Source organism: Dermacentor variabilis, chromosome 3, assembly GCF_050947875.1.
Source record: "Dermacentor variabilis isolate Ectoservices chromosome 3, ASM5094787v1, whole genome shotgun sequence".
In the NCBI taxonomy this organism is placed as follows: Eukaryota; Metazoa; Arthropoda; class Arachnida; order Ixodida; family Ixodidae; genus Dermacentor; species Dermacentor variabilis.
The window spans coordinates 59,927,528-59,952,316 of record NC_134570.1 but is presented as its reverse complement, the minus strand read 5'-3'; the positions used below and the strand labels follow the sequence as shown (position 1 = coordinate 59,952,316).

At 44.5% G+C, this 24,789-nt stretch overlaps 2 protein-coding genes across 2 annotated transcripts in view; one reads left to right on the top strand and one right to left on the bottom strand.

The window, feature by feature from the left end:
- Window positions 1-1,661, bottom strand: part of aPKC (protein kinase C iota type) — a 55,758-nt gene extending 54,097 nt beyond the window's left edge. The window contains exon 1 of the mRNA XM_075685301.1: window positions 1,321-1,661. Coding sequence (XP_075541416.1) covers window positions 1,321-1,370 — 50 coding nt within the window. The 5' untranslated portion in view covers window positions 1,371-1,661. The remainder of the gene's footprint in view (window positions 1-1,320) is intronic.
- A 530-nt stretch (window positions 1,662-2,191) lies between these two features.
- LOC142575722 (acetyl-coenzyme A transporter 1-like) lies at window positions 2,192-24,138 on the top strand. The gene is made up of 10 exons (XM_075685304.1): window positions 2,192-2,327; window positions 5,881-6,160; window positions 7,686-7,993; window positions 9,147-9,301; window positions 12,487-12,683; window positions 14,981-15,165; window positions 15,801-15,921; window positions 20,077-20,298; window positions 20,858-21,027; window positions 23,271-24,138. The coding sequence occupies exons 2-9, from the start codon at window positions 5,900-5,902 to the stop codon at window positions 21,014-21,016; spliced, it is 1,608 nt and encodes a 535-aa protein (XP_075541419.1). The 5' UTR covers window positions 2,192-2,327; window positions 5,881-5,899; the 3' UTR covers window positions 21,017-21,027; window positions 23,271-24,138.
- The last annotated feature ends 651 nt before the right edge of the window (window positions 24,139-24,789 follow it).

The window sequence follows — 24,789 nt, the reverse complement described above, 5'->3', positions numbered from 1 at the left end:
AGCCAAGTTATATATCCGTGCTTCTCTTTTTTTCCTCGCTGACAGGTCTCTTACGGGCGTTGCTCATACAGCAGTCTGTAGGTGTGTGGGCCGGAAAAAAATGCGCTAGCTCGGAAAACGAGAGAAAATAAAAAGTAAGGACGGAAAGAGGTCGAGAGAAACGGCGCTGCGCGAGCAGACGAACAAGGTAGCAGACGATCAAGCGGCGGCTCTTTTCCGAGGGACCGTTACGAGTCCAGCGAGCGGCGTAACGTTACGCAGCGGCGCACTACACGCTTGGAGCAACAGCAGCTGCGCGTATGACGCGGCGGCCACTGCAGCACAATGAACAACGGTTGGGGCCGTGACCGGAACGAATTCCATTTTCACAAACACGCCGCGCGTCAAACAAGAACCCAGAAAAGGAAAAGAGAGCGGGTAGCGCGAAGCGCAGAGAGCCGTCGTCGCGTCACGCAAGGGCTGCCGACTCGCTCGCTCGCTGCGGAAACATCCGTCGCACGCCAAGGAACGCTGCAGCACGCGAACATGGAAAGAAAAAGACGAGAAAGAGCGGCGGACTTTCGCCGTCAGCCTGTGATAACACTGGTACAGACATTGCAGTGCTTCCGCGCAATGCAGAGGAGTTGTGAAATGTAGGGGAAGAAATAAGAAGGGAGTTTCCAGGCGCTGGCGATAACGTTACACGGGGCCGTGGATGGATGGGCTTTAGACCTGCCGAACGGTGCGAGTGACATAACCACATAACGTTGCAGGCAGCGGGCGCGCGCGCGGACAAGCGGCGGCGGCCGCGACACTTTCGAGGTCAGCCGTCTTAATTGCCGCGCGAAGGGGGACACGCGAAGTCAGCCGGAGGAAAGTACACAAGAAAATCAAGATCCGTCTACTACAAGAGGGGACGCGACAGAAGTTGGGCGCCGTCAGCGAGCCGTTCTCCGCGGGTGTGGAGAAGCCGAATTGACTCGGGGGTGCCTCTGCATAGCGTGACAGGAGCCCTACAAAAACCAAACAGGCAAATGACAGGAGGGGCGCTTCGATTAAGCCCTACAAGGATCAAGTCTTTCTCTCGAGACGGGCTTAGTAACGGTCACTCGAACATCTCCGTGTGTGAAAGAAGCAGGGAAAAAAATAAAAGAAACACTGTTTTGACTGTGAAAACTCAGAAATATAACGCGTGGAACTGGAGAATGTAGGAAGATTGCGTGTGTCAACGGTCATCAGAAGACAGCCGGGAGATACCAGGCTTTTAGGGAAAAACAACAAGCCTGGCGAAAAGATTGTGAAAACCCGAACATTACGAAAGAACGTGCTCCATCGTCTCACCCATTGTAGGCCGTCTTGACACGAATTTCGTTGCCTTCGCCGTCAGTCATCTTGGAGGCCGAATTAATTACTCAGAGCGAAGCAGCAGATTGATGTTCTGTGGTCAACTCGCGGGAGAAGCGCGCAGCGACTGCTCATAGGATCGCGATTTTCGCGAACGTAAAAGGCTAACTAGCGTCGCAGACAGCGCGTCCGCGACGTCGATTTCACAGTCTTCAACCGCTCAGGCATTTCAGCACTTGCAGCGCTCGCCAATCTTGCTGCACAAACACCCCAATGAGTCAAAGCAGAAATTCCACCGCCGCCATGCTGGGTTGTGCCAAACGGAAGCGGAAACACCTTTCGCATAGCATCTTGGGCCGTCTCGTTTATATTTACTATGCCTGCCCAGTCGCTCCGAAATGCGTGAGAGCCAGGTCGTAAGCCAGTCATAGAACCAATGGTCCTATGTGACGGTGCCGCGTTACGAAACCCTCGTTGAATTTTTTCCATTGTTGTTAGGGCATAGGCAACTTCCACCACATGCTACCGGCGTGCCGTAACTTCATCATGCCACAGTTTTTGCACGACAGTTAAGAAAGAAAATTGACGTACCTCTAACCCCCTAACCATTCGTAAACTATTACCAAGCGGTAAAAAGTGGCGTCCTCTATGTAACCTCTTGTTTTGGCGTTACTGGGCAGGCATTGAAAAATATGCAAGGTCTTCGTACTTGCTGTCCCTTATTTAGCCATAAGGCTAAATAAGGGACATCATAAATAAGGGACTCATCATAATTTATTAAAACACTTAACAAAAGCTTTGTTTTGTATTATGAGACAACGCTGCATTTTTTTATATTTAATTTTGTGTGGCCCAGCAGATTTTTTAAACGTAGCGCCACTGGCGGTGTAGCCTGAAGCCCTAAAGCGACTGAGACACGTATGTGTAAGCTCCGGCTAGATCGTCTGCTGTAGTCATTCCACACGAGGAATAAATGAATGACACAGGATAGCCAACGTTCAGAGGTGAGATGAGCTATCTAGGGATCGCGCCTTCACATTTATAGGATTTACAAGAGCTTTAAGACAAGCTCTGCATGGGCAGCCAAGAAAGAAGAAAAATAACACGCTGCCCAAACAGGAGAAAGACACTAACGTATTGCTGGGCCTGGGACAGGTTGTGCTGTTCATTGATCAAAAGTTTAATAGGAATTGTCGTTTGCGCGATTTTATATGACCCCACGTCCACAGGACGTTGTAATGTCTACACGACGTGGTATGCGTTGGGTACGCTGCATCGTTGATTGACGAACTCGCATATAAGCGCAGCTGCTGTCGGACGTCCATTTAGTCGCATTTGTATCGCGAGATGGAATTTTTGAGGACGTTTTACAGCCCGCTCTTCTTCTAAGCATGCCGAGATGTTCTGTTTGTATCCGACGTTTAGCAGCTGTTCGCAATCCGCCGGAAATATGACGTATTGTATGTTGTATTACACCAATACCCAGAAAGCGCCATATGAATCGATCCAATCGAACCGATGCCGATCTCTTGTGCGCCATAAGTACGCATGTCTGTGGCTTAACTAGTGCCTGGGTAGATTACCGTGCGCTTATTATAGGGCACCTCTTTGTTTGCACTTACTTTTATTCGCCTGAAGTCGTACGTCTAAATCTACCAGTTTCGGCTAGAAAATATTTTTGTTTAAAAGCTTCCCCACCAAGCACTTTTTTTTTTTTTAAAGCAGCACGCGTTACATTTGCGCAGCTAGAGCGCACAATTTTGATATCTACCTAACCAAACGAAACATAATGAGCGAGGGGCATCTCGCCCATTAGAGTGTGTATACAGCACAAATAACTCGTGGTGATGAACTATCATCTTTATTTCACCATCATGTAAGCATATCCCTGAAGAATCGGGTTGTACATGTAAAGGTATATGAAATGCTGAACTAAACTACCAGTCATGCAAATCTTTGAACACAGTGGGCAGCGTGTTGTATAACAGGCATTATATACATCATTCAAAAACATGTTATTTTATTGCTGTGTTACTTAACACACCTACAAATTGAGATATTTCCATGAGTAGATGTCGATAATTAAAATATTTCTATTTACTATGTACTATGCTGGATTCTAGCATATGAACATTCAGTTACGTAACTCTACGTTCAATGTATAACTATCTTATAAATGAATGTTTACAAACTACACATTCAGCTGTACAACTGCCTGATAAGTTATAGCGTTCAAAAACAAGAATGTCTAGCAGTAGTATTTGCCATGCAGCGGTTTCGCTCGTGCGTCTGTGGTCGCCCGTTCACCATTGTCACTGATCACCATTCTCTGTGCTGGCTGGTCAATCTTCGTGACCCGTCCAGTCGCCTCACACGATGGGCCCTTCGTGTACAGGAATATGTCTTCACTATTTTGTACAAGAGTGGCCGTCAACACGCGGACACGGATTGCCTTTCTTGGATACCACTACGTACGACGGATTGTGAAGCCGACAACTTTGATCACCTTATCGCTTCCCTTTCACCTGACTTTCCCAATGCCTTGACATTCGCTGCAGAGCAGCACAATGACCCAAGCTTGAATGCTCTTTTCTTTGTCACACAAGGGCCTATAACCTCAGATTGATTTTGCATCCAAGATGGTCTTCTTTACAAGAGGAACTTCTCAACGATGGGCGCCTGCTTTCTACTGGTGGTTCCGGAGTCTCTGTACACATCTCTTCTTCGCGTTACGCACGATGACCTGACCTCGCGTCATTTAGCGACTGTGCGAACACTTAGTCATACCAAAGAAAGATTCTACTGCCCTCAAATGTGCAAAACAATTGACACCTATGTTGCCAGTTGTACATAGTACCAAAGCCATAATCGACCTACCTCAGCTCCAGTCGGTCACCTGCAGCCAGTAAAGCCCCCCAGTTCCTCTTTAGAAAAAGTCGGCATAGACCTGATCGAACCGTTTCCGCGTTCTTCAAGAGGCAACTGGTGGACCATTGTGTGTGCTGACTACCTGACGTGATATCGTAAGATGGCAGCTCTATCTTTCGCCTCTGCAGCCCAGGTTTCCCAGTTTTTGCTGCATTCAATCATACTCCAACACGGGTCGCCTTGCGTAATCAACTCCGCGTAGTCATTCCGTAATCAACTCAACAACTCCACCTTGCGTAATAATAAGTGACCGCGGTCCCGCGGTCGCCAATTTATTGCCGATATTGTGGAAGAATTATTGTATTCGTGCGCCTCCACATTCCGACACTCAACAGCTTATCATCCACAAACTAATGGGGTCACCGAGCGCACAAACTGAACATTGATAAACATGCTATCAACGTACGTCGCTTCAGACCACAACAACTGGGATGAAGTATTACCGTTCGTGACGTATGCTTTCAACTCTGCGAAACATGAAACAACCAATTTCAGCCCTTTCTTCCTTCTTTACGCATGCCCACCTCGTCATACGCTGGACACTATCTTTTCTTTTGTCATCCATGACGATTTGTCTACGGCGGAGACTCGGTGTCGTGCAGAAGAGGCTCGTCGACTTGCACGCTTACGTACATTGGCCGAGCAAGGCTGCTCTAAAGCACACTACGACAGTCACCACCAACATGTTACGTATGTTCCTGGCGACCTCATGTGGCTGTGGACTCCAATATGCAGACGTGGCTTGAGCCAAAAGCTGCTTGCCAATTATGCAGGGCCGTTTGTTATCCCTGATTGTCTAAGCGAGGTGAACGTCTTACTTCCAATGGCCGGTGTTCACGCAAGACAAGTGACGCATGTTGCCTACCTGAAGCCGTTCGCACGAAAGGAAGCAGGAGTGACTCGCCTGAGGGCTTCATCTGGGATAGGAGAAATGTTACAAAGGGTCACTGCAAGTAAAATACACAGGAAGCGAGAGTGGAGAAAGAGAAGAACGACATTACTGCTACGATTTAGATGGTTATTTGTGCTTTGGTGATCATTAAAGCAGCCCCTTAACCCTCTCTAGTGACTGTAACAATATATTATCTGTGCAAAAGCTTCGTAAATCCATCAACAGAAAATTTCCTCAAGTAATTGACAACAGCCAGCTTTCTGATTCCAGGTCCACTTGATTCACTTCCGATGTCCAAGACTGGTTATAGCAAGCTTTCCGCTAAGTTTTTCGCTGCTTCTTGATTTCGTTACTGCCTAACCTTAGGGAACCTTGCACTATTAACATGTTTAGGCACAACCTCTGCGCTTTCCTCCAACCTGTTTAATTCTACATTTATTAATTAGCAATGGTAATTTATTTCTCATTATTTTGACCTCTCATACTGCACTGAATAAGTCTATGAATTCAGTGTTATAGGAGGTCTCCTCTTGCAGTCTTTGATCGTTGGGACTTCCTCCAGTATATACCATATCTGTGTAGAATATTGCCTAGTAAGATGATACTGATCTTTGTTCTGACACCCAAACATTTACTGCAAAATTGACAGCAGCTAGCAAATTAAGTGCTCAAAATTCAATGTGCTCATTGATTATCAGTGACCACATGAATGTTCTGTCTCTTGTGTTCAACAACAGAAGCTCGCCACAACGTGACATGGAGACGCGCAAGCGTCCCACCAGCGAACATCAAAACTCCATCGGTGACAGCACCCTGGCTCCAAGCCGAAACCCGCAGCTGGAGGATGGCTGGGCAAGCGGGGATGGTCACCGCAACAACAAAGACCACGCTGGTGGTGCACGAGAAGAGTGGCGTAGCATCGCACTCCTGCTGTTTCTGTATGTGCTCCAAGGCATCCCACTGGGCCTCGGTTCAGCTGTGCCACTGTTGCTTCAGAACAGGCATGTCAGCTACAAGGTGGGCTCTTGATTCAGCAGTTCTATTTAGGGGCACTGTGTTACTTGTTCCCCAAAAAATTTGCTTCCAGTTTTGTAGCCTTTATGCAAAGTATCGCCCTTGTGGTAGATGTCATTGCTGCACACATGACACCTCTGGAATTTCCCAGTGAAGCCTTTCGTCCATAGGACATCCGAGTCATGCCCCAATGTCCATACACTGTTTTGGAGACAAATAGGACATCTGGCGGTTGGCCGGATTTGGATATCCTACCACGGATGTTGCGGGGTGTTGCACATGGACCTTTTCAGGCTTACACATGTATTTGTCCTCCAAGAGGCCTTGTCTTTGAGTTTGCTTCTAATAGAATTATGTTTTCTCGTACGTTCGAATTATAATCCGAAGCTGTCATGTCTGCGGCTCATATTTACATCATAATTTGTTAGTTTTCTGAAGCAATTTATTTTAAAAACTTCAGTTCGTTCAATACGCCACTTGTGCCTGGTGGAAGGCCTAGAAAAATGAGGATGTTGCACTTTCGCACGCATGCGTGCACACGCAATGTATCTGTTCTTGCTGTGCAAGTGCTCTGCCTGTCGCATCTGTCACACAGCAGGTGATGCAGGTGCAATATTCACAGAAGAAAACAACGTGCAAAAGGCCCTGACATGTCCGTGAAAGGTACGCAGCATGTCCTCATGATGCCCCTCGCGGACATGCAAGGGATGTCCGCAGGACACTGAAAGTGCAGCCAAACAACTGTGTAAGGGACATCTGCAAGACGTATTCAGCACACCCAACATAAACATGTTCTGGCAGTTGATGTCCACAGGATATTCAGTGGACATCATTGCAGTCATTGGGTTGTTGGCCTAATTGGTGTTTGCTAAGGGACATACAGTCAAATCTTGTTATAACGAGGTCGCATGTAACGCAAAATTATAATAGCTTTGTTATATTCAATATTCGTTGCATGCTTATATTGGCAAAAAATATTTTAGGTTTACTTAGTTATATGCCTTAATTTTTATGTCCACGTTCGTTATATCAAGGTTTCACTTTACTTACCGTTAGACCGATGGACGAGAAAGTAGGAAACACGAACGTCAACATGGATGGTAATTTCCAACTGGTTGCAGCGCTTATAATTAGAATGCTTACCAAAGCATTGTCTTTGTTTATACAGGTACAACTTGTCATCTATAAGCATCATCCTTGTTTCTAAACAATAACACTATGATGTCACTGGTGTGCATCTGCATAGACTGAAATGTTCACCTGCCATTCTTTGTCATGAAGTCACTTCAGTAATTAGCCTCAATGATCTAAGGCTTATAGACAACTTTTTTATTATTATTGCAATAAGAAGCTTAAAATGACTGGGAAGACATTGCACACCCTTGCTTGTTGGCAAGTTGTTGGTAGTGGTAGTAGGCGTTCAAGTCTTGATGACGTTGACATATGGAGGAGCTATATCTGGTTCTAAGGAGTAAAGATTAATCGGCTTACTTTAGGCTAAAAGGATACACCACTTCATGTCATGCAGGAACAAGCCCTGTTCAGCTTTGTCACATGGCCCTTCAGCGTGAAGCTCCTATGGGCGCCCATCGTAGACTCTCTGTACTCAAGCCGCTTTGGCCGGCGCAAGTCGTGGCTGGTGCCCACCCAGTACGCCATTGGCCTGTCCTTCTTCTGGCTTTCGTCGCACGTGCGGTTCCTGCTGGGCGACGAGGAAGGCAGCAGCACAACGCAGCCCAGCGTCCTCTTGCTGACGGTCATTTTCCTGTCGCTAAACTTCCTGGCGGCTACTCAGGACATTGCCGTCGACGGCTGGGCCCTCACAATGCTCTCAAGGTGAGTGAATAAAATATTTCCTACAGGCAGCACTGCAGTGTGGGGGCTTCTGCCTGTCAGCATTCATTTCAGGCAATGCAGTGTTCATGCAAAGCAAGTTCTCAGAATTCCCTCAAGTAATGTAAGCCTCATGCAGGTTTGTTCTGGCTCATTCTGCAAGAGTGTAGACTGGCAGTGAAATGGCACAAACTGCACTAACAATGTCAAAAGTGAATAGATCTATACATAGCATATTTGCCTGGTTTATTGTGTTACTGTTTTATCCCCAGTTCCATCCTATTTAGCAATTTTGAGTGCTATTTTTAGGAAACTACCCTGTTGTACAGTGATTTAGCTGCCACATTACACACAGCAGTTCTTGTTTTAATTAATATACCTTGTAAGAAGAGCATGAGATACAACCTGGACATTACTCATTTCATAAAGGGAAAATGAGACATCCACCCAATCATAGCAATTGCTACAAAGGAAACCCATACGGGTTCCTCGAAAGCAAAAGCTTCACAGTTGAAGAAAAAGTCGTCCTGGTCTGAGACTCAAACCTGGGACCACCGCCTTTCCGGGGCAGCCACTCTACTATCTGAGCTAACTAGGCGGCTAGCAGATGGTAGGGCGAAATCAAACTCATCAACAACTCTGAAGCAAAGGCAAGAGTTTTACATAGTAGTTCTGCAGAAACCTGCAAGGTGGTCCACCTTGCAGGTTTCCACCTTGTTTTCCAACTTTGTTTTAGGTGCACTTTAAAGAACCCAAGGTGGTTCAAATTTCTGGAGTACCCCATTACGGCGTGCCTCATTGACAGATTGTGGTTTTGGCACAAAAAAAACCCATTTTTTTTTACGCCTCAAACCATGTCAGAGCCGTCCTGGAGACATAACTCACCGGAACAGGTGATCGAGATATTTACGCTCTCTCTCTCTCATACAACCAGTAAGCAGTTGAACGAAAAGCACGAAAAGCCATCAGACAATTTCAGGAGTCTATCATCATCTGCTGTCATCAATGTGTAATAGAGATATGCTTAGTTTCTGTCATGAGCAAGTGTGTATTCTTTTGAAGCCTTAAAGTATTGAAATGGGCGCCTGCTCTTGGGAGCTATGTACTGGGACTTGTGTAACCCTACAAATGGCATGTGTCTACTTCACCATTCCAGGAGACACGTAGGCTATGCCTCCACATGCAATTCTGTGGGGCAAACGACTGGATATTTCTTGGGCAACGTGGTCTTCTTGGCTCTTGAGTCTGCAGACTTCTGCAACCGTTACCTGAGGTCTGAACCTCAGAAGGATGGCATTGTCACTCTTGATGGTGAGGCTCCTTCTGCCACTTGGCCATTTATTTTATGAACAACTGTTAAAAACTCAACATTTGGTTTGCTTTCTTCATCCGTTCATTCGTTCTGTTATGCTGACAACAATCATCGCCATGATCATCGCTTTGTTGTCAAGCCACCTTCTCATCCTCATCCTTGTCACGGGGCAAATCTTTGCCCATTGTTCCTGCAATTCGAACCCATGCCCCAGTGGTAATGTGCAGTTAGTAGCTGGATGCGGCAAATCAATGCTGCGGAAGTTTGCGAGGTGAAAAAAATCATGAAAGCGAAAAGTGTCATCCATCCATCTGTAGCATGAAGCTGTTAAGGAAACCCATACAGGTTTCCCTAGAAAGAAAGCTTTGCAATTGAATAAAAATTCATATCTGCTTGGGGATCGAGCCTGGGACCATTGCTTTTCTGGGGTGATTGCTCCATCATCTGAGCTAACCAGGATGCTAGCAGATTGCAGCACAATGCCGAATTAATCAACAACTCGAAGCTCAGGGACACAGAATATGGCAACTCAGTTCTGTGAAAACCCGCAAGGTGGGAAAAAGCTCATGGAAAGAAAAATTGCTAACCGCTGCCCTGTCAAGCCGCTCTGGCACTTGATAATTTGTGCGGAGTTTTCGTGCTACGCTGACTTGTACTCCAGTGACACGGAGATTTTTGCAGGGCGATCAAGCCAGATCATGATTAAATTTACTGATCATGATTGGCCCCTTCGAACAAGCTGCAGAAGGGATCCAGTCACAATGGAGAAATTTGATCCTGATCTGACTCTATCGTGATTGAGAGTGCCCTGTGTGACTCGGGTATCAGGGAGTGGTGGCATCTGTGCATGTATTTTGGGAGCCTCAATAGGCAATACTGTAAATGATAGTACACTTGAACCTCGTTGTGACGAAGTTGAAGGAGGAGCCGAAATTAGTTATATCTAGTTATATAGTTATTTATAGTTATATAGTTATAGTTATATCTTAGTTATATCTGTTACTTCATTATATCCACTACTGTAATTAAGTGGAATACATGCCCAATAGGGTGCGCAATTGTAAACATGGAAATAATATGACAGCTCTGTGGCCCACAGAACCATGCTACACAGCCACGCATGTGACGAAATTTGAACAACAAAGAAATCTTTGGCATGTGCAACACGCGACTTGGCACCTGATGCAACAGCTTTAGATAGCTGTCGTCTGTTCCATTGTGACAGGCTTTTGCGTCCACTTTCTACTTGGTTCGTCGCGGTTGAGCAGCACATTGCACACAGCACAGCACTCCAGCAAGTGAACTTCGCTGCACTGGCTTGGCTCGGCTGGCTCGAGGCTGCCGAGAGTGCACCGATGCCAGTGAAATTTCGGAGGCCACGTCCAGTCGCCAGCCTGGGCATGACCCCCCAAAATTGCGCAGGGGAGGTCTCTTAGGCCAGGTCGAGCTGCGGCTGCCTATGCGGTGCACCGTAGAGAAAGACATAAGTGAACACACTAATCTTTCACACTGCTGTGCATCTGTGCATAGCCGCGCAGTCTTGCGCATGACCTCCGAGATTGCGCTGAGGAGATGTCGAAGGCCATGCCCAGCTGCGCCTGCCTGCACGGCACCCCGCTCAAAAGTGGATGCACTAAACTTTTGCACTGCTGCGCATAGCCTCATAGTCAGGCACTAGAAGAGAGAGAGGTCAGGGGAGAAGTGCGATCGTGAGCTGCTGCTTTTGCGCAGCTGCGCAGGGCTGTGAGAAAGACCGGTGTTGCCTGACGACGTATTTGATTCGGCGACGCAGGAGTTTTGAACTGCCACTGCGAACAAGTACCAAACCCTGTGGAAAGCGAAGTACACGGCGCACAACAGTTGGCTATATTTTGAGACGAATCTAGTTTGTTACATCCATCGGCAGGACAGTCTCACTTTGTTAAAACGAGGTGTTAAAATACGTGGATCTCTATGGTGATTTCAAGGGAAATTTCATTTACTTTGTTGTACTTATTATTTCGTTATATCCTGTTTCGTTATAATGAGGTCCGAGTGTATATGGATCCGTTATCACCAGTGGTGAAAAAGAAGCAAGCAAAGCATCCATTCATTGAAAACAAAACTATGCATAGTAGGCAGTATAATTGTTGCCTGTGCCTTGAACTGTTTAACAGAATAGTCTTGTCGATACGCTAGATTGTGCAGACTTGCTTTAACACACTTCCCTCAATGTCGTCACAGTATACTGATGCAGCACACCCACCGCAGCAAGTGCATCCTGAACCATCGGTTGAGTGTATAACATGTAAACACGTGCAAGCAACTCAATGACGCATTTGTTAGCAACGCAGTAGGTTCTCACTTCAATATGCTTCCGATACGCTTGCAGCACTGGCATTGGATGCCCCGAGTTCAATATAGCCAATGTCGACTCCATTATGGATGAGTTATCTTACATTACATTACATTTTACAGTAATCGTTTCCCATTACAGAGGCAACTTGCCCATGACATATGTTCCCTGCACAAGCTAGCGCATGGAGTCATGGACTCTGCTCCACTGCTAACCGCTGTCAGTTTTCATCTTCCTACACGCTGTCGCAGCTCTTTTCTGTTTTATCCGTCCCACCCCTTCCTCAAGAGTTCATTGAATCGTTGGCAAATAATGTACAACCTCCTTGACATGGGTAATGTTGATATACTCGTGTCATTGCACTTCTCTGAGGTTGTTATGAACAGCGTGGCTCATTCTTGTATTGAGATACATGTTCGAGCTCTGCATTGAGTAATGTACAATTAAAAATTTTTTTTTTGTACCAGTCTTCTATCTGTCCTTGCATTTATGTTCTTTTTAGTTTATATGTATGTGTACATCTATAATTATGGGTATTGGGCCTGTGCTACTTAAATGCTGTTATTGTCCTTCACTTTATTTTGTTCCATGCATTGTTTATTATGTTATTTTGTGTGTTTATTATGCTTTTTTCGCTGCTACATACACCATTCATATTGTACTGTGCTGCACCACACTAAAGGCACCAAGCTGTTTGTGATCACATATTCAATAAATAAATAAATGAGTACCGATCAGCAAATTTTGTGCATTTGATATAGAGAATAATTCGCTTGATAAGGGTTCATTATGTTCGACTGCATATGCTCGGCCTCACATTGGAGCCCGCTAATTGCGCTGTTCGTGCAGGGTTCCTGTATTTCTGGGGCATCGTGTTCATGGTGACGACCACCCTAGTGGCCGTGCTGAAGCACGAGCGGGACGCAAGTGCCACGGACGACGATGGCCACCCTGATCTGGACATTGCTCAAACCTACAAGATGGCGCTTCGTATCTTTCAGCTTCCCAGTGTCCGCACATTCTGCATTTTTCTGTTCACGTGCAAGGTGAATGGTGTATGTCTTGCTTATGTGCAGTGCACATCTTTATTAGTATCTCGCACTAAAGTAGGAATATGTAGATTAAGTACAATGTTCAGACAAGTGGTCTCGGTCTCTCTTATGGCAGTGGGCTGCATAAACATGTTTAGGACGTTGCACTACTTTCAGCATGGCAAACAGTGCATACAACAGAACAACAGATGAGGAGTGTTGTCAAATCCATCAGAAGTGAAGTGGCGAAAAATGCGAAAATTGCACAGTGAAGCCACTAATTGTAAATGGCAAACACGTTCTTGTAGCTTAAATTGGCTAATTTCGATATATCTGAATGTCCAAGTGGTGCATATGAAGGTGTAGTTACGAATAGAAGCAATATCTACTTAGGTAGTTTCGGTTACGTGATTTGGCTCACTTTGAAAAAAAAAAAAAAAATCTCCTCAGATACAAGCAGGACACTTGCACTGCTAGAAACTAATCTTTATTTCAACAGCTGCAATACATACAACAAGCACAGAACATGGCAAGCTTAGAGCATAATGCCAAGCATAATGCCAAGTCTCTTGTTCTATTGCTTGTGCTGTTTTCCATTTTAAACAAAAACCAACTAGCCTAGCTTTGAGCTCTCTAGCTTAGTGTTACTGCCTTACCATTACTGCTGCTGCCCTGTCCGAGCGGTAACTGTGCACATGCGTGCAATTTTGAAACGCACAATACCTGACAGGGGTGGTAGTGCTAACAGTATTGTCGCAATGCAGAACAGGACATGCAGACGAGGGACGATGACAAAGAAGTGCTGTTGTTGCTGGGGCGCTTCGGCCACCATGTTCTAGTGTCAGCTGGTGCCTTCAGAATTCGCCTTGCATAAACAACATTTGTGCTTGTCTCCGTCTCGCAACAATATGTATAAGGTTGTAACATCATACTAAAAAAGAACTTCCTTGCCATTTCTGGCCACACTGTGCATTGTTTAGAGGGTGACGGTGCAGAGTTGGGGTCGCCTAAGGCCGAGGGATTAGGGCAGAAGACTTAAAAGGGCCATGCCAAAGTGCTTGGTCATGTATATTTCCCCACATATTTGGGCAGTTGCCATTGGTGCTGGAATCTACCACGGAGAGGGTAACAGCTCACCTGTGAAACCGACTCACCTGCTGGAGCAAGTAGCCCTAAATATGAATGCTTACTCCCACCTGATGCAGCATGGTGTTGGCTTGCCACGTGACCTGTGGTTTTGAAGGTTTCAGTCAGTATAAGCCTGCCTGGCAGAGGTGTGAGCCTCCATGGCGTCAAGCAAATGCCGACTTTGCTTGGCGCCCTGTTGCCCATGTGCTGGAGTGCAAACAGTACTCCTGAAGTCCCAACAGCACAGATTGTTTCCAAGGGCATTCGCGATGTTTAGTCCCCTAACGTTTTCCCTACGTCACCTTTGACAGTATACTTTTGTTTTATACGGCAATGCAGGTTTAACTTGTCTTTGGACGACATGTCCCAGTCATGTTTATAGAACCTGTATGCCTCCAGCCAGTCATGTGCCACGCACGTGCAGTACCTGTAATAAAGCCCTTGATCAAAGTGGTCAACATAGCACTGCAGGAAAAATGGAAAACGATGATAAAGTTTTTTCGAGTAACACTAGTAAAATGAACTGGCATACATTCCAGGCTAATGACATTTTGTGCTCGTCCCATAGAATGTGGCCATGTTGTGGCCCTGGAGCCAGACACAAGCCAAGAGAACTGAACTTAGCACTGGCACATTCCAAAGACTTTGCTGAAGGTGTTCTGTTCTGCACTGGTTCTGAAGGTGTCTTGCAGAGTGGCAAACAATAGGGAGGTGCACGCCTAGGCATCAACTTCTGGAACCATTGGTAGTTGGTGACCAAGCGCTGTGTGTCGCAGTTGCTCCTGCCAGGTCTTTTGAAGAATCTGGGCTGTTTTTAATGCTGTAAAATTGTGAGAAGTGTCCTGAATTCAGGCTTGACTGGACCTCCTTGTTTCAGTCTCGTTACATGCCACTACAAACAGCTGTTAGATGGTTCCTGCCAAAATCACCCCAATATACTACTATGTACTAAGTGGGTATTGGTATAGTTTGCCACAACAACGATATGCACACTTCTCGTTTGGTTGGTTTCCATCTCCAGTGCTCATCCTGTGATGTTGTGTAACTCTAAACCGGCTGACAACTGTGAGAACTTGAGCCTTGGGCTTAAGTATGTCTTGCCTAATGCTCGCAGCAAAGTGGCAGGCATCTTTTGCTTGATGCTGGCAGCTGAAACTCAAGCAGGCTGTACCACAACTGTACAGGTCGGCTTCGCCGTGGCTGACAGTGTGACGGGTCTGAAGCTCCTCGAGGCTGGCTTGCACCGGGAAAATTTGGCCCTGCTGGCAATCCCGATGGTGCCCATTCAGATTATGCTGCCACTGATGATAAGCAAGCACACAGGTGGCCACAGGCCACTCGACGTGTTTTTCAAGGCCTATCCATACAGGTATGGAACTTTGCATGAAGGGGCCTGCAGCTTTGCAGTGACCTGCTTTCTTTATTTTTCCCCACTAGTCCTGCTTTGTTAAATAAATATGAAGCAGAATTTACTTCATTCTTTGAGGGTTACAGAAGCATTGCGCTTTGTGTCCATGTGGTGCAGAAGGTCGCAATATTTTAATATATAAGAAAAATCTAAGAATATCTTTTTTTTAACGATTAGTGCGGAACTCTGTCACTGTTACTTCTGTGAGATTCTACTTCATTGAGCAGTAAGGAATCAAATTTAATGGCATTTCTTCCCTGCGACCTTCATGATTAATAAGGGAGCAAAATTAGTTTTGGCAGAAACAAACCAATGGATGAAACAACAAGCGAAATGGCAACTACACAAGCATGTGTGAAGAACAAAGAGGAGAAAGTCGATCCAGTGATCAACCTTTGTTGGCTAGTGAATTAAAAATTGTACCTCAGTTTATCACCATGTTTGGAATGTTTCCAAGGACTGAACTCTATGGTACGACACACATCATGCAAGCTTCATGAAAAGCTTCATAGGTTGCACTGAAGAATAACCCTTGAGCACATATGGTTGCCTTTATATGTCATTCACTCCTGTCACATGACCTCTGGCTCTTGTAGGTTGCTCCTTGGAGTGGTGTTCATGGTTCTCCTCCACTGGACATATCATGTCAAGAATCCAGATGGAACCTTCCCCATCTACTACTATGCAATCATTGTTGCCGTCTACGCAGTACACCAGGTAAGGTTTGTGTGCATATACAGTGAAGCCTTGTTAAACCGTAGTTGACCGGATCTCGGAAAAAGTATATACTACTAAACAGTAGTACTGCTTAACCAAGATAGCATGAGATCGCCCACTTACCTGCCAGAAACGAAACTCGGAGAGAGTGCGATGAAAAGGCGAAAACATGCAGTATTTATGCACTTCATGCAACAAGAGTCTTATTTTCTTTTTATGCCGCCGCGGCTTAGCAGTGACGACAGCGGCCTCAAACTCAAAGCTGCGAGCCAGCTCTTCAGCCAGCCCCCTCTTCTCAGCAAACACTTGCGTGGCAGATTCCTCGTTTCCATTGCATATTCTACATGCATGGACGCAGTAGCGCTGTAGAAGTCGCGCGATGCTGTTCATGTCGCGATGATTGCATTCATGAGGCTGACGTAATGCATAGCCTCTGCCACTGTTGGGCCTGAATCGCCCGTGCTGTCACTTTCCGTGTCGTCCTCATCACTGTTGTTAGGCAACACTTCGGCAACAACAGAGGCAACGATGGCGAAAAGTCGAACCTCATAGTTGACATCTTCTCGCTGTTGCAGCAGTGCTGTCAAGCAACTTCTTCACATTACAAATGCCACACACCGTAGTCAATGGTAGATCCCTGTTGCGTGCCAGCGCTGATTCCGTCATGCCATGTTCGATAGTAGAAGGATGTCCAATTTTTCTTCTATGCTGAGCACCCGGTGTTTTTATCTGAGCTTCGACATGATGCAGGTCCTAGCTTACACGATGCCACAACCATGGCCACAACGCTATCAGGCATGGGGCCGAAATGATGTTGATGTGGCTTCACGCGCAAATGCATAGGGCGCTTGGAGGCCGTTCTTCCGATCTCTGAGACTTGTTCTGCCAGGCCACCCAATGGAGACGATGCACTGCCGCGATTGCATGACGAAAAGTGGAAACACTACATGCTAATCGATACATACGCAATAAGCTGGTACGGTTTATGAGGATACAAAATGCGTTATGTTCAATGGCCACTGAGTCGGAGATTTGACTTTACTACTTTTAAAATGAAACTATTGTTTAAGTGGATACGGTTTAATGAGGTTTTACTGTAGAATGACCTAGCCAAATTTCCTTACGGACGTGGTTTCGTTATGATCAGCATCTAAGAGCTGATGTTGTAGAACATGTTTCACTCTATTTTTAGTTTTAACGGAGACACATACATGCTGGCTGTAAAATGCCAGTAGCACAGTACAGCTGCGTGCAGTCATAGCTGGATAATGAACTTGGGCATTTCATTCAACCCTGAAGAAGTTTCTGACATGTTTTTTGAACGTAGTAGATTAGCATGCCCAGTTGCTCATATGATGTTTTATAGAATATGATGGTTGAATTCGGTGCCTTCAGTTGCCAGTGCAGAGGCAGCAGTAGACACCTACAGTCAATTATTGGTGCTGTTGTCAGGGCCCCACATAAGGTGCTCAAGCTGGCCAGACTCTAAGCATAAAGCATTGGTAACTCAACATGTCCATAAGAACAGGTCTTAAGAAACAATACTTATCTATAGTGGTGCGAGTCCAGGTGCAAATACATAAGCTGTCCCCCATTTTTCTCTTTCAGCAGGAGGACATTTTTCACACAGACAGGAATGCAAAGCACAGTGCAACAAGTGGAACCGTGTTATAACAAAATCGCATTTGACACGAACATATCTTTGTTATATCCAAAATCTAGGAAAAAAGTCACAATCAGGTGTATTTATGTTAGGGTCGGTAATATTGATTAATGATTAATCGATTAAATGTATCCCATAACACGATTAATCTTCATCAATGTCAGCCTTTCATTTAATCAACCTAATCAATTAGGACTGTTAGATTAATTGTTATCGAGAATTTTACAGGAGTGGCGTGAAAATTTTGAAGTCGAACTGAAATGGCGGCACATGAGCAGTGACTGTGTGAATATGGTAGAGCGGCTGTTTTTCAGAGTCCTGAGAGGTGCCCAGCCGAACACTTCCCCTCCCTTCTCCCCACACCGTACACACCAGCGTGCCAGCTGAAGCCAGAGGCTTGAAATGCCCTCGCAATTCAAGGCATACTATAGCAACCCAGTCGTTGATTGTCGTGCCACTCCCAGTCCACCTTAGATGTGACACAGCATGCACGTCGGTTCGGAGCATGTATTTGACACAGCCATGGAGTTCATGATGGAGTTCAGCAAATCTGTAGTGTCCAAGCATCTATTTATTCTGGCATGCTGGTTGTGTGGCCACTCAAGGAAGGTGTCAGTTTCATCCAAGCATCCCAGCCAATTGACTTTTCTTCTCTCTGTAGAAGATAGCATGAGGTTTAGAATTCTAATCCAGTAATTTTCTTTTCCCCTGTATGTATTGCAATTTATTGCATATTTCAGCTGGACTTCACCTTTCACTCCTGCCATCTTTCTTATTTCTTGTTTAATTGTACTGTACGGTGATTCACTAGTGTCATGTATCTTGTTTAATTCCGCTCTAATTGCCATATTATAACATATATTGTTTATCTTTTCAAAAGTCACAAGTGCAAACTATATTTAATCTTTCACAATATAAAGATTATCATATATAAAATGTTCATACACTCTTGTTTCAAACATAGTTCCAAATCTCAAACTTCATAATGAGATCCTACTAAAGCAGATAACCGTGTTTCAAGCTTTTTAAATGTGCCCGGCAAAAAATTTTGATGAATCAATTAAAGGCTAAAATGATGAATGATTAATCATTAAAGGAATAAAAAAAATAATGGACCATTCCTAGTTTATGTGAGAGAAACACAGGCATGGTGCCTCTGACGGGCTAACATACCTGCAGATTTTGATGGCACCTCAGTGGTCTGCCATGTTAATACCTGACAAAGCCACGAGAAAAATAAACAAATTGCATACATGCACTTTGCACCATCACTGACGTGCATCAAATCAAATCAAATCAAATCAGAGTTTATTTCAAATACATTTTTGACAGATCGTGTTTGCTGGCCAATCTAAGCACATCATGCTTGTTAGAAGACCAAGCAGCAGGTGGTACAGCTTTCAATAGAGATATGAAACATACAATTACAGTTCAAAATGATACAACTTCAAAGTAGAATATTCTAACACACAAAGAATAAATACTATGTTTTCCAGTCACATAAGAATCCCAATAAAAAAAAAAATCAATGTATGCCATCAATATGATAGCACAGGATCAGTCAGCACACTGTCTTGCCGGCTTTGGCCAAGCCACTCAGCTGGCCTAATTGCACAGCGCCTTTGTCGAACATGTGCCATTTCAAGTTGGTGTTGGTGAATAGTCAACAGGCGATCTTTCAGACAGTGGAGGAAACGCATGCAATCTCAAACTTTGCTACTATATATCCATCGCTTAGTCTAGCCTGTATACCTCGCTCTCTATCGCCAATGCAGTCGAAGGTTACGACCATATTGCCGGTGAGTATCCCACGAGGATTTGTTGCCGATCACTTTGCCGGTTGTGGGCAAATTTTTGTCACAACTGAAGTGCCTAGGTTGCTCGGCCTAACCAGCGTTGTGGTTTGAGTTCAAATTGACATGCAACAGCTTTGTTCACGGCCGGCACATCTGCAGTATCGCAGCGCAGACAATGGAAAAATTGAGCTGCACATTGTGTGGTTTCCGAAATTTCGGTTGCCGTTATATATTGGTTTTAGGGGCAGGTGGCCAAGCCGCATCGTATAATTGTACAGATCTGAAAAGTTGGGTAGCTTAAAAATTGGTTGACGACTGCATTTGCCATTTTGCTACCAGAACACACATTTCGAGCGACGCAAAAGCAAAAATTTGTTTTGCTATTACCAATATTGTGTCGTGTCGGATCTTGTATTTTCGGTTTCTTTATAACAGGACAGTACATACTCCAGTGAAATAAGGCAAAGCCAACCAAATTTTACATTTACTTCGTTACAGTATCTTTGTTTGTTATGTTATGGTTCGACGAAAAGTTCTGAAAGCTCAGTTGCGTTTGTAGCAGATGTCTTTTATTACTGGCAGAGCCCAAACTGGCACAAGGATACATCTTTCATGTCACTTCTCTGGGTGACTTCACTTTATGAGTGTGCTTGCGACTGAGTGAAGGTGTGTGTGTGCCCGACTTTTCGTGCGCAGGTGACCGTGTACAGCATTTTTGTGTCCCTAATGGCATTCCATGCAAGAGTGAGCGACCCCGCCATTGGGGGAACTTACATGACTCTCCTCAACACCATCACCAACCTTGGCGGCAACTGGCCTGCGACACTGGCACTGTGGATGGTGGACAGTCTCACTTTCAAGAGCTGTGTTGGTGCCGCTCAGGGATGGCTCCACTGTTCATCCAAGGAAGACCTGGACGTGAGTTTTAAGTGATTCATCACTTTTCTAGCATTTTTTAGACAAAATGGTTTACTTGAGACAGCACCATATCCATGGTGCTAACTAGCACATATAGTGTATTCGAGGCATTGAAGTTACATCTGGCTTTAATGATAAGGAATGTGGTTCTGTGAATGTTGTTATGAGCGCTGGATATTGTCATAAACTGATCGTGCTGTGCGTGGCCAGTAATTTGTAACACTAAATGACATCTGTCTTTAACCGTATACTGTACCATTTGCAAAGCATTGCTGTAGCGCTGGCGACAGCTGGCATTCAAGGAGGTGCACCTACTTGAATATGAATGTATAGTTAGTAGCACTGAAATGGTCACTTGATTATGTTAAAAATTGAAAAGTTGATGACGAGACCTTACAGAGCATCCTGACAAAACCAGCGCCATGTCTCAAAAATACTTGCCTCCCACATCTTCAGTAGCAAATGTGTGCAAGGGGGCCTAAGTATACGCAAGATTCATTTCATAATTGCTGCTGCCATATTGACTGTCAAGCTCTAACACTGTCCACATTTCCTACAGGCATGTAGCAGCCAAGGAGGCATCTGCGAGACTACGTTAGACGGCTACAACATTGAGATGGTGCTCTGCATTGTGCTCGGCTTCCTGTGGTTCCTCTCTGCGCGGCGGTGGGCGCACTGGCTACAGTCCCTGCCACAGTCTGCGTGGAAGTGCACTTGATCATGCTGCAAGTACGTTCCAAACGCTGCAATCAGTGGATACCATGAAGTTGTACAGAGACCTTTAACTTTCCCTCGCATGGCTAGACACCTGTTTTCAAGTGAAGCTTGGTTTTTCATCATCTCTCCTCTGTGGAGGCATGACCACACGACTTTTGCGCTTTACATTTTTTTTTGCATTTGTAACTGTTCATGTGTGCTTTGATTTGCAGAAAAAAAAAACAGTGAGGACTTTGTAGATAACTAAGCTCAGAACAACATGCCTCCTAAAGGCACAGCCCTCAAGGAAAGCACAGGGAAAATTAACTGCGGCTGCCCAGGGAATGCAGAAATAATGAGGAAAATGAAAACGAATGAAAGACAACTTGTTGGTGGTGGTAGCAGAACCCAAGTCTTCCACATTTCGCATGCAATGGTCTATCAACTGAGCCTTGGTGGCAGCTGCCCGCTTGACCACTTTCTTGAATATTTGTGTATGCACACTAGACCTGCCCCTGGCAGTGTTAGCCAGCAGATGTGTAAGTTTTGTGTAACATTAGCTCCATGTATTATATTGCAAATATATAAAGATGTTAGTCGGTAAAAGGCATTGCAGATCAAAACCTAGTTCACTGTGAAATGTGGGGTGATGCACTTCAATTGCACTATGTGTGTAGCTCATAGTGCAATAGTGCAAACTCAAGGCCATGGCAGCAGATGTGAAGCATCCTTTCAGATGCGTACAGGCATTATGCAAGGGCAAGCGCACGTGCACCACTAAGTTTTGCAAACTAAGAGTTTTTGAACAGGTTTTGAATTAATGGAACGTTCACGTTTATATGTCACTAGATGAAAGTGCATTGTGGTACGGTATCTCAGTGTGTGGTGATCTAAAAGCAGGCAGGCAAGAATTACTAGAAGAGGTGCGAAGAACATTGCACATGGTTTGAGAGCCTACAGCAACGAGGCAGATGGAATACTAGAATAACTGTGCGCACTGAGCTTCAGGAATTAGATACGTTATCCTCACTATTAAGTATTACAACGCAGAATTTAAAATACCAGTGCATAACAGAAAACAGAAAGATACTGCATAACTTGAGTATGTACACAGAAATTATGGTTAAAAAGAAAAATTGAGACTTTTACGCATCGTTCATGTACAACTCCATCCCAGAAGAACTCGTGAAAATAAAAGTTATAAACAGGTGAAGCAATTGCTTAGAAAATGGCACATCACACTAACATAGAAGCTCTTTTTTCTTTTCTTTCGTGTCATCAGATTGGTGGTAATCAGAAAATTCCCATAACTACAATATTTGAGATTCTGCTAGTTCAGTGCTTTGTACTGTGTCGCTCTGTTAGGTTGTCTATTACCTTTTGTTTAAAAGGAGTGCATGACCATCAAGCTGCCTGCGCACTTACAAGCCTGTACATATGCATAGGTGTGCAAAATATGTATACAGTACTTGTAAAAGCACTTTCTGTAATAAAAAAAAATCATTATAATTTGGGAAATCGAGGTGAGACTGTTCAGTGCTTAAAACATGTTTGCTTAGTGTGCTCCATTTCATGCTTAGCAGGCAACAGTGAAGGAGCTACAGAAATAGTGCAATTGAAGTGCATCACCCCACATTTCACAGTGAACTAGCTTTTGATCTGCAATGCCTTTTACCGACTAACATCTTCATATATTATTAATATAATACATGGAGTTAATGTTACACCAAATAATATGTTGTTTGTATGCCTTGAGCTTACATTACGTGACGCAAATGCTGCGAGTGTAACAAATGAAATCAACATTATGCTGTTTTACGTAGCATATTCCTTATTCTTGCTGTCATGTGCTCGCTCTATTTTATGGTCACAAGTGAGGGTAGTCTATAATGTCACTCTAGCCTATGGAGCATTGGAGCTGCGTATGAAATGCAGCATAGAGATCTTGAGAGGAGCTCAAGTCTCAAGATATGGTTACTCAAGATGTACTTCCACTGCTGGATCAGTTTGCATGTTAAGTGGGCTTACAGATAATGGTGGGAGCTTTAGAGCTGACTCTTTACTGTGCAAATATTTATTAATGGAATCTGGTGCAACAGAAGAGAAAAAAGCAAAAAAAATTCAATATAGTATTTGTAACATAGTTCATAGTATTGCGTAAGGTGCGCTTTCCAGTGAAAACAACACTTGCTATGTTCATGAAAACGTGGTATGGCATTCTATGAAAAACTTTGTGCCGTCACTGAAGATGGTTACCTGTTTTTTTTTCTTTCCAGATGTGAAGCTACGCACAAGAAACTGCAATGGAAACTTCAACGACAAGCTGTGGAACTGGATGCCACTTCTTCAGTCACTCATGCATTGTATAAAACTCGCACTTTGGTTTGTTGTGAAAAGCTATGCCTGAGCTGTTCAGGCATCTGTGGTACTGTACATTTGTTAGGTCAAAAAGCATTCCAACATTTTCAAATGTCTCTGTACAAGTTTATACTGTATGAGCGTGATCATGTTTTCCTAACCAAAAGTTTTATAGTCGCCTTTGCGACTAAGTAAGAGACGTGAGGACTTATTGGATTCCATGATTCGCCCAAGTTTTATTTCTATTCTGTTGCATGCAGCGAAAAAGGAAAATTCATCGACGATTACGATACTCCTTGATGAGAAATTTGAGTGCAGCTCTTTAGGTGCTTTGAATTCCACCGGTTGCGCCGCTCATTGTTCAGAAAGGAAGCGTGAATGTGTGGCTCGCGTAGAGCGCATTCTCCAGCGGCGGCAGCGCAGGCGAAGTAGCGCATGCTTAATGAGACTGAAGCCCACGCCAACACTTTGTTTCCATATATGGTACCGGTGGATGTGCTCGTCGCATGGCTTAGTAACGACGTCATCGGTGACCGGGTGACAGCACCTGCTACTATGGCACCATCTCGTAGCATATCATCGCCGTAGTGCACCCCATTTGGCATCAAAGACATTAATTGATTGAAGAGCAGCACATACCTAGGGTCCTTCATATTCAGATAAAACCTGATGACTCCTCAATTTTGTACCCCTAACAAAATTTATAAAACTCTGATTGAACCCCATTTCTCCCCATGTTTGCCCTTTCGTGAAGGATAATAATAAATGCAGGTGTTAGAAAACTAATGAACGCTGCCCACCTTTCGTGATAGAGTGGTCAAGATATATCAATATTATTATTATTACTAAATGAATGCAGCAAGCACCTTATTTTCACTTAAACACTTAAATATATTCACTGTATGCTGCCATTCACTGAATGAAAGCTTGTTGCTCTTTTAGTTAGCCACATTTACATGAATACGATAGTGGCACATTGCATTGCACTTCCCCACACCTTGCATACATGCATACATGCATACAGTGGTAATGTATTTGGAAGCGAATTAACACAGTGCTGATTCGCTCTGTTTTGCAAACGGGAGTCGTGATGTTGAGAGGATGTTTACCTAACTACGCTACATTCAAAGAAAGGTGGCTGATTCTTCTAGTCAGTTCTTCATTAATTTTGTTGCAAGAGTGTATATCAGTAATGAGTAAAACGGGGCGACAACAGACCAACATGTCTAGGATGGAGACAGAAATGTTCAAAATGTGCATGATATAATGTATGCCAGCAAGGGCTTGTGAGCTAAGGAAAGACATCATATCTCCTGTGAAGCATGCCGGTGTGCGCTACTTTTCTTATACTTTATTATTTTGTTGAAAAACTCGCAGTTTTGTCTGAAAGGCGAAGCATTGATTGCGATAGCAAATTATTAGACAGCTATACGCAGC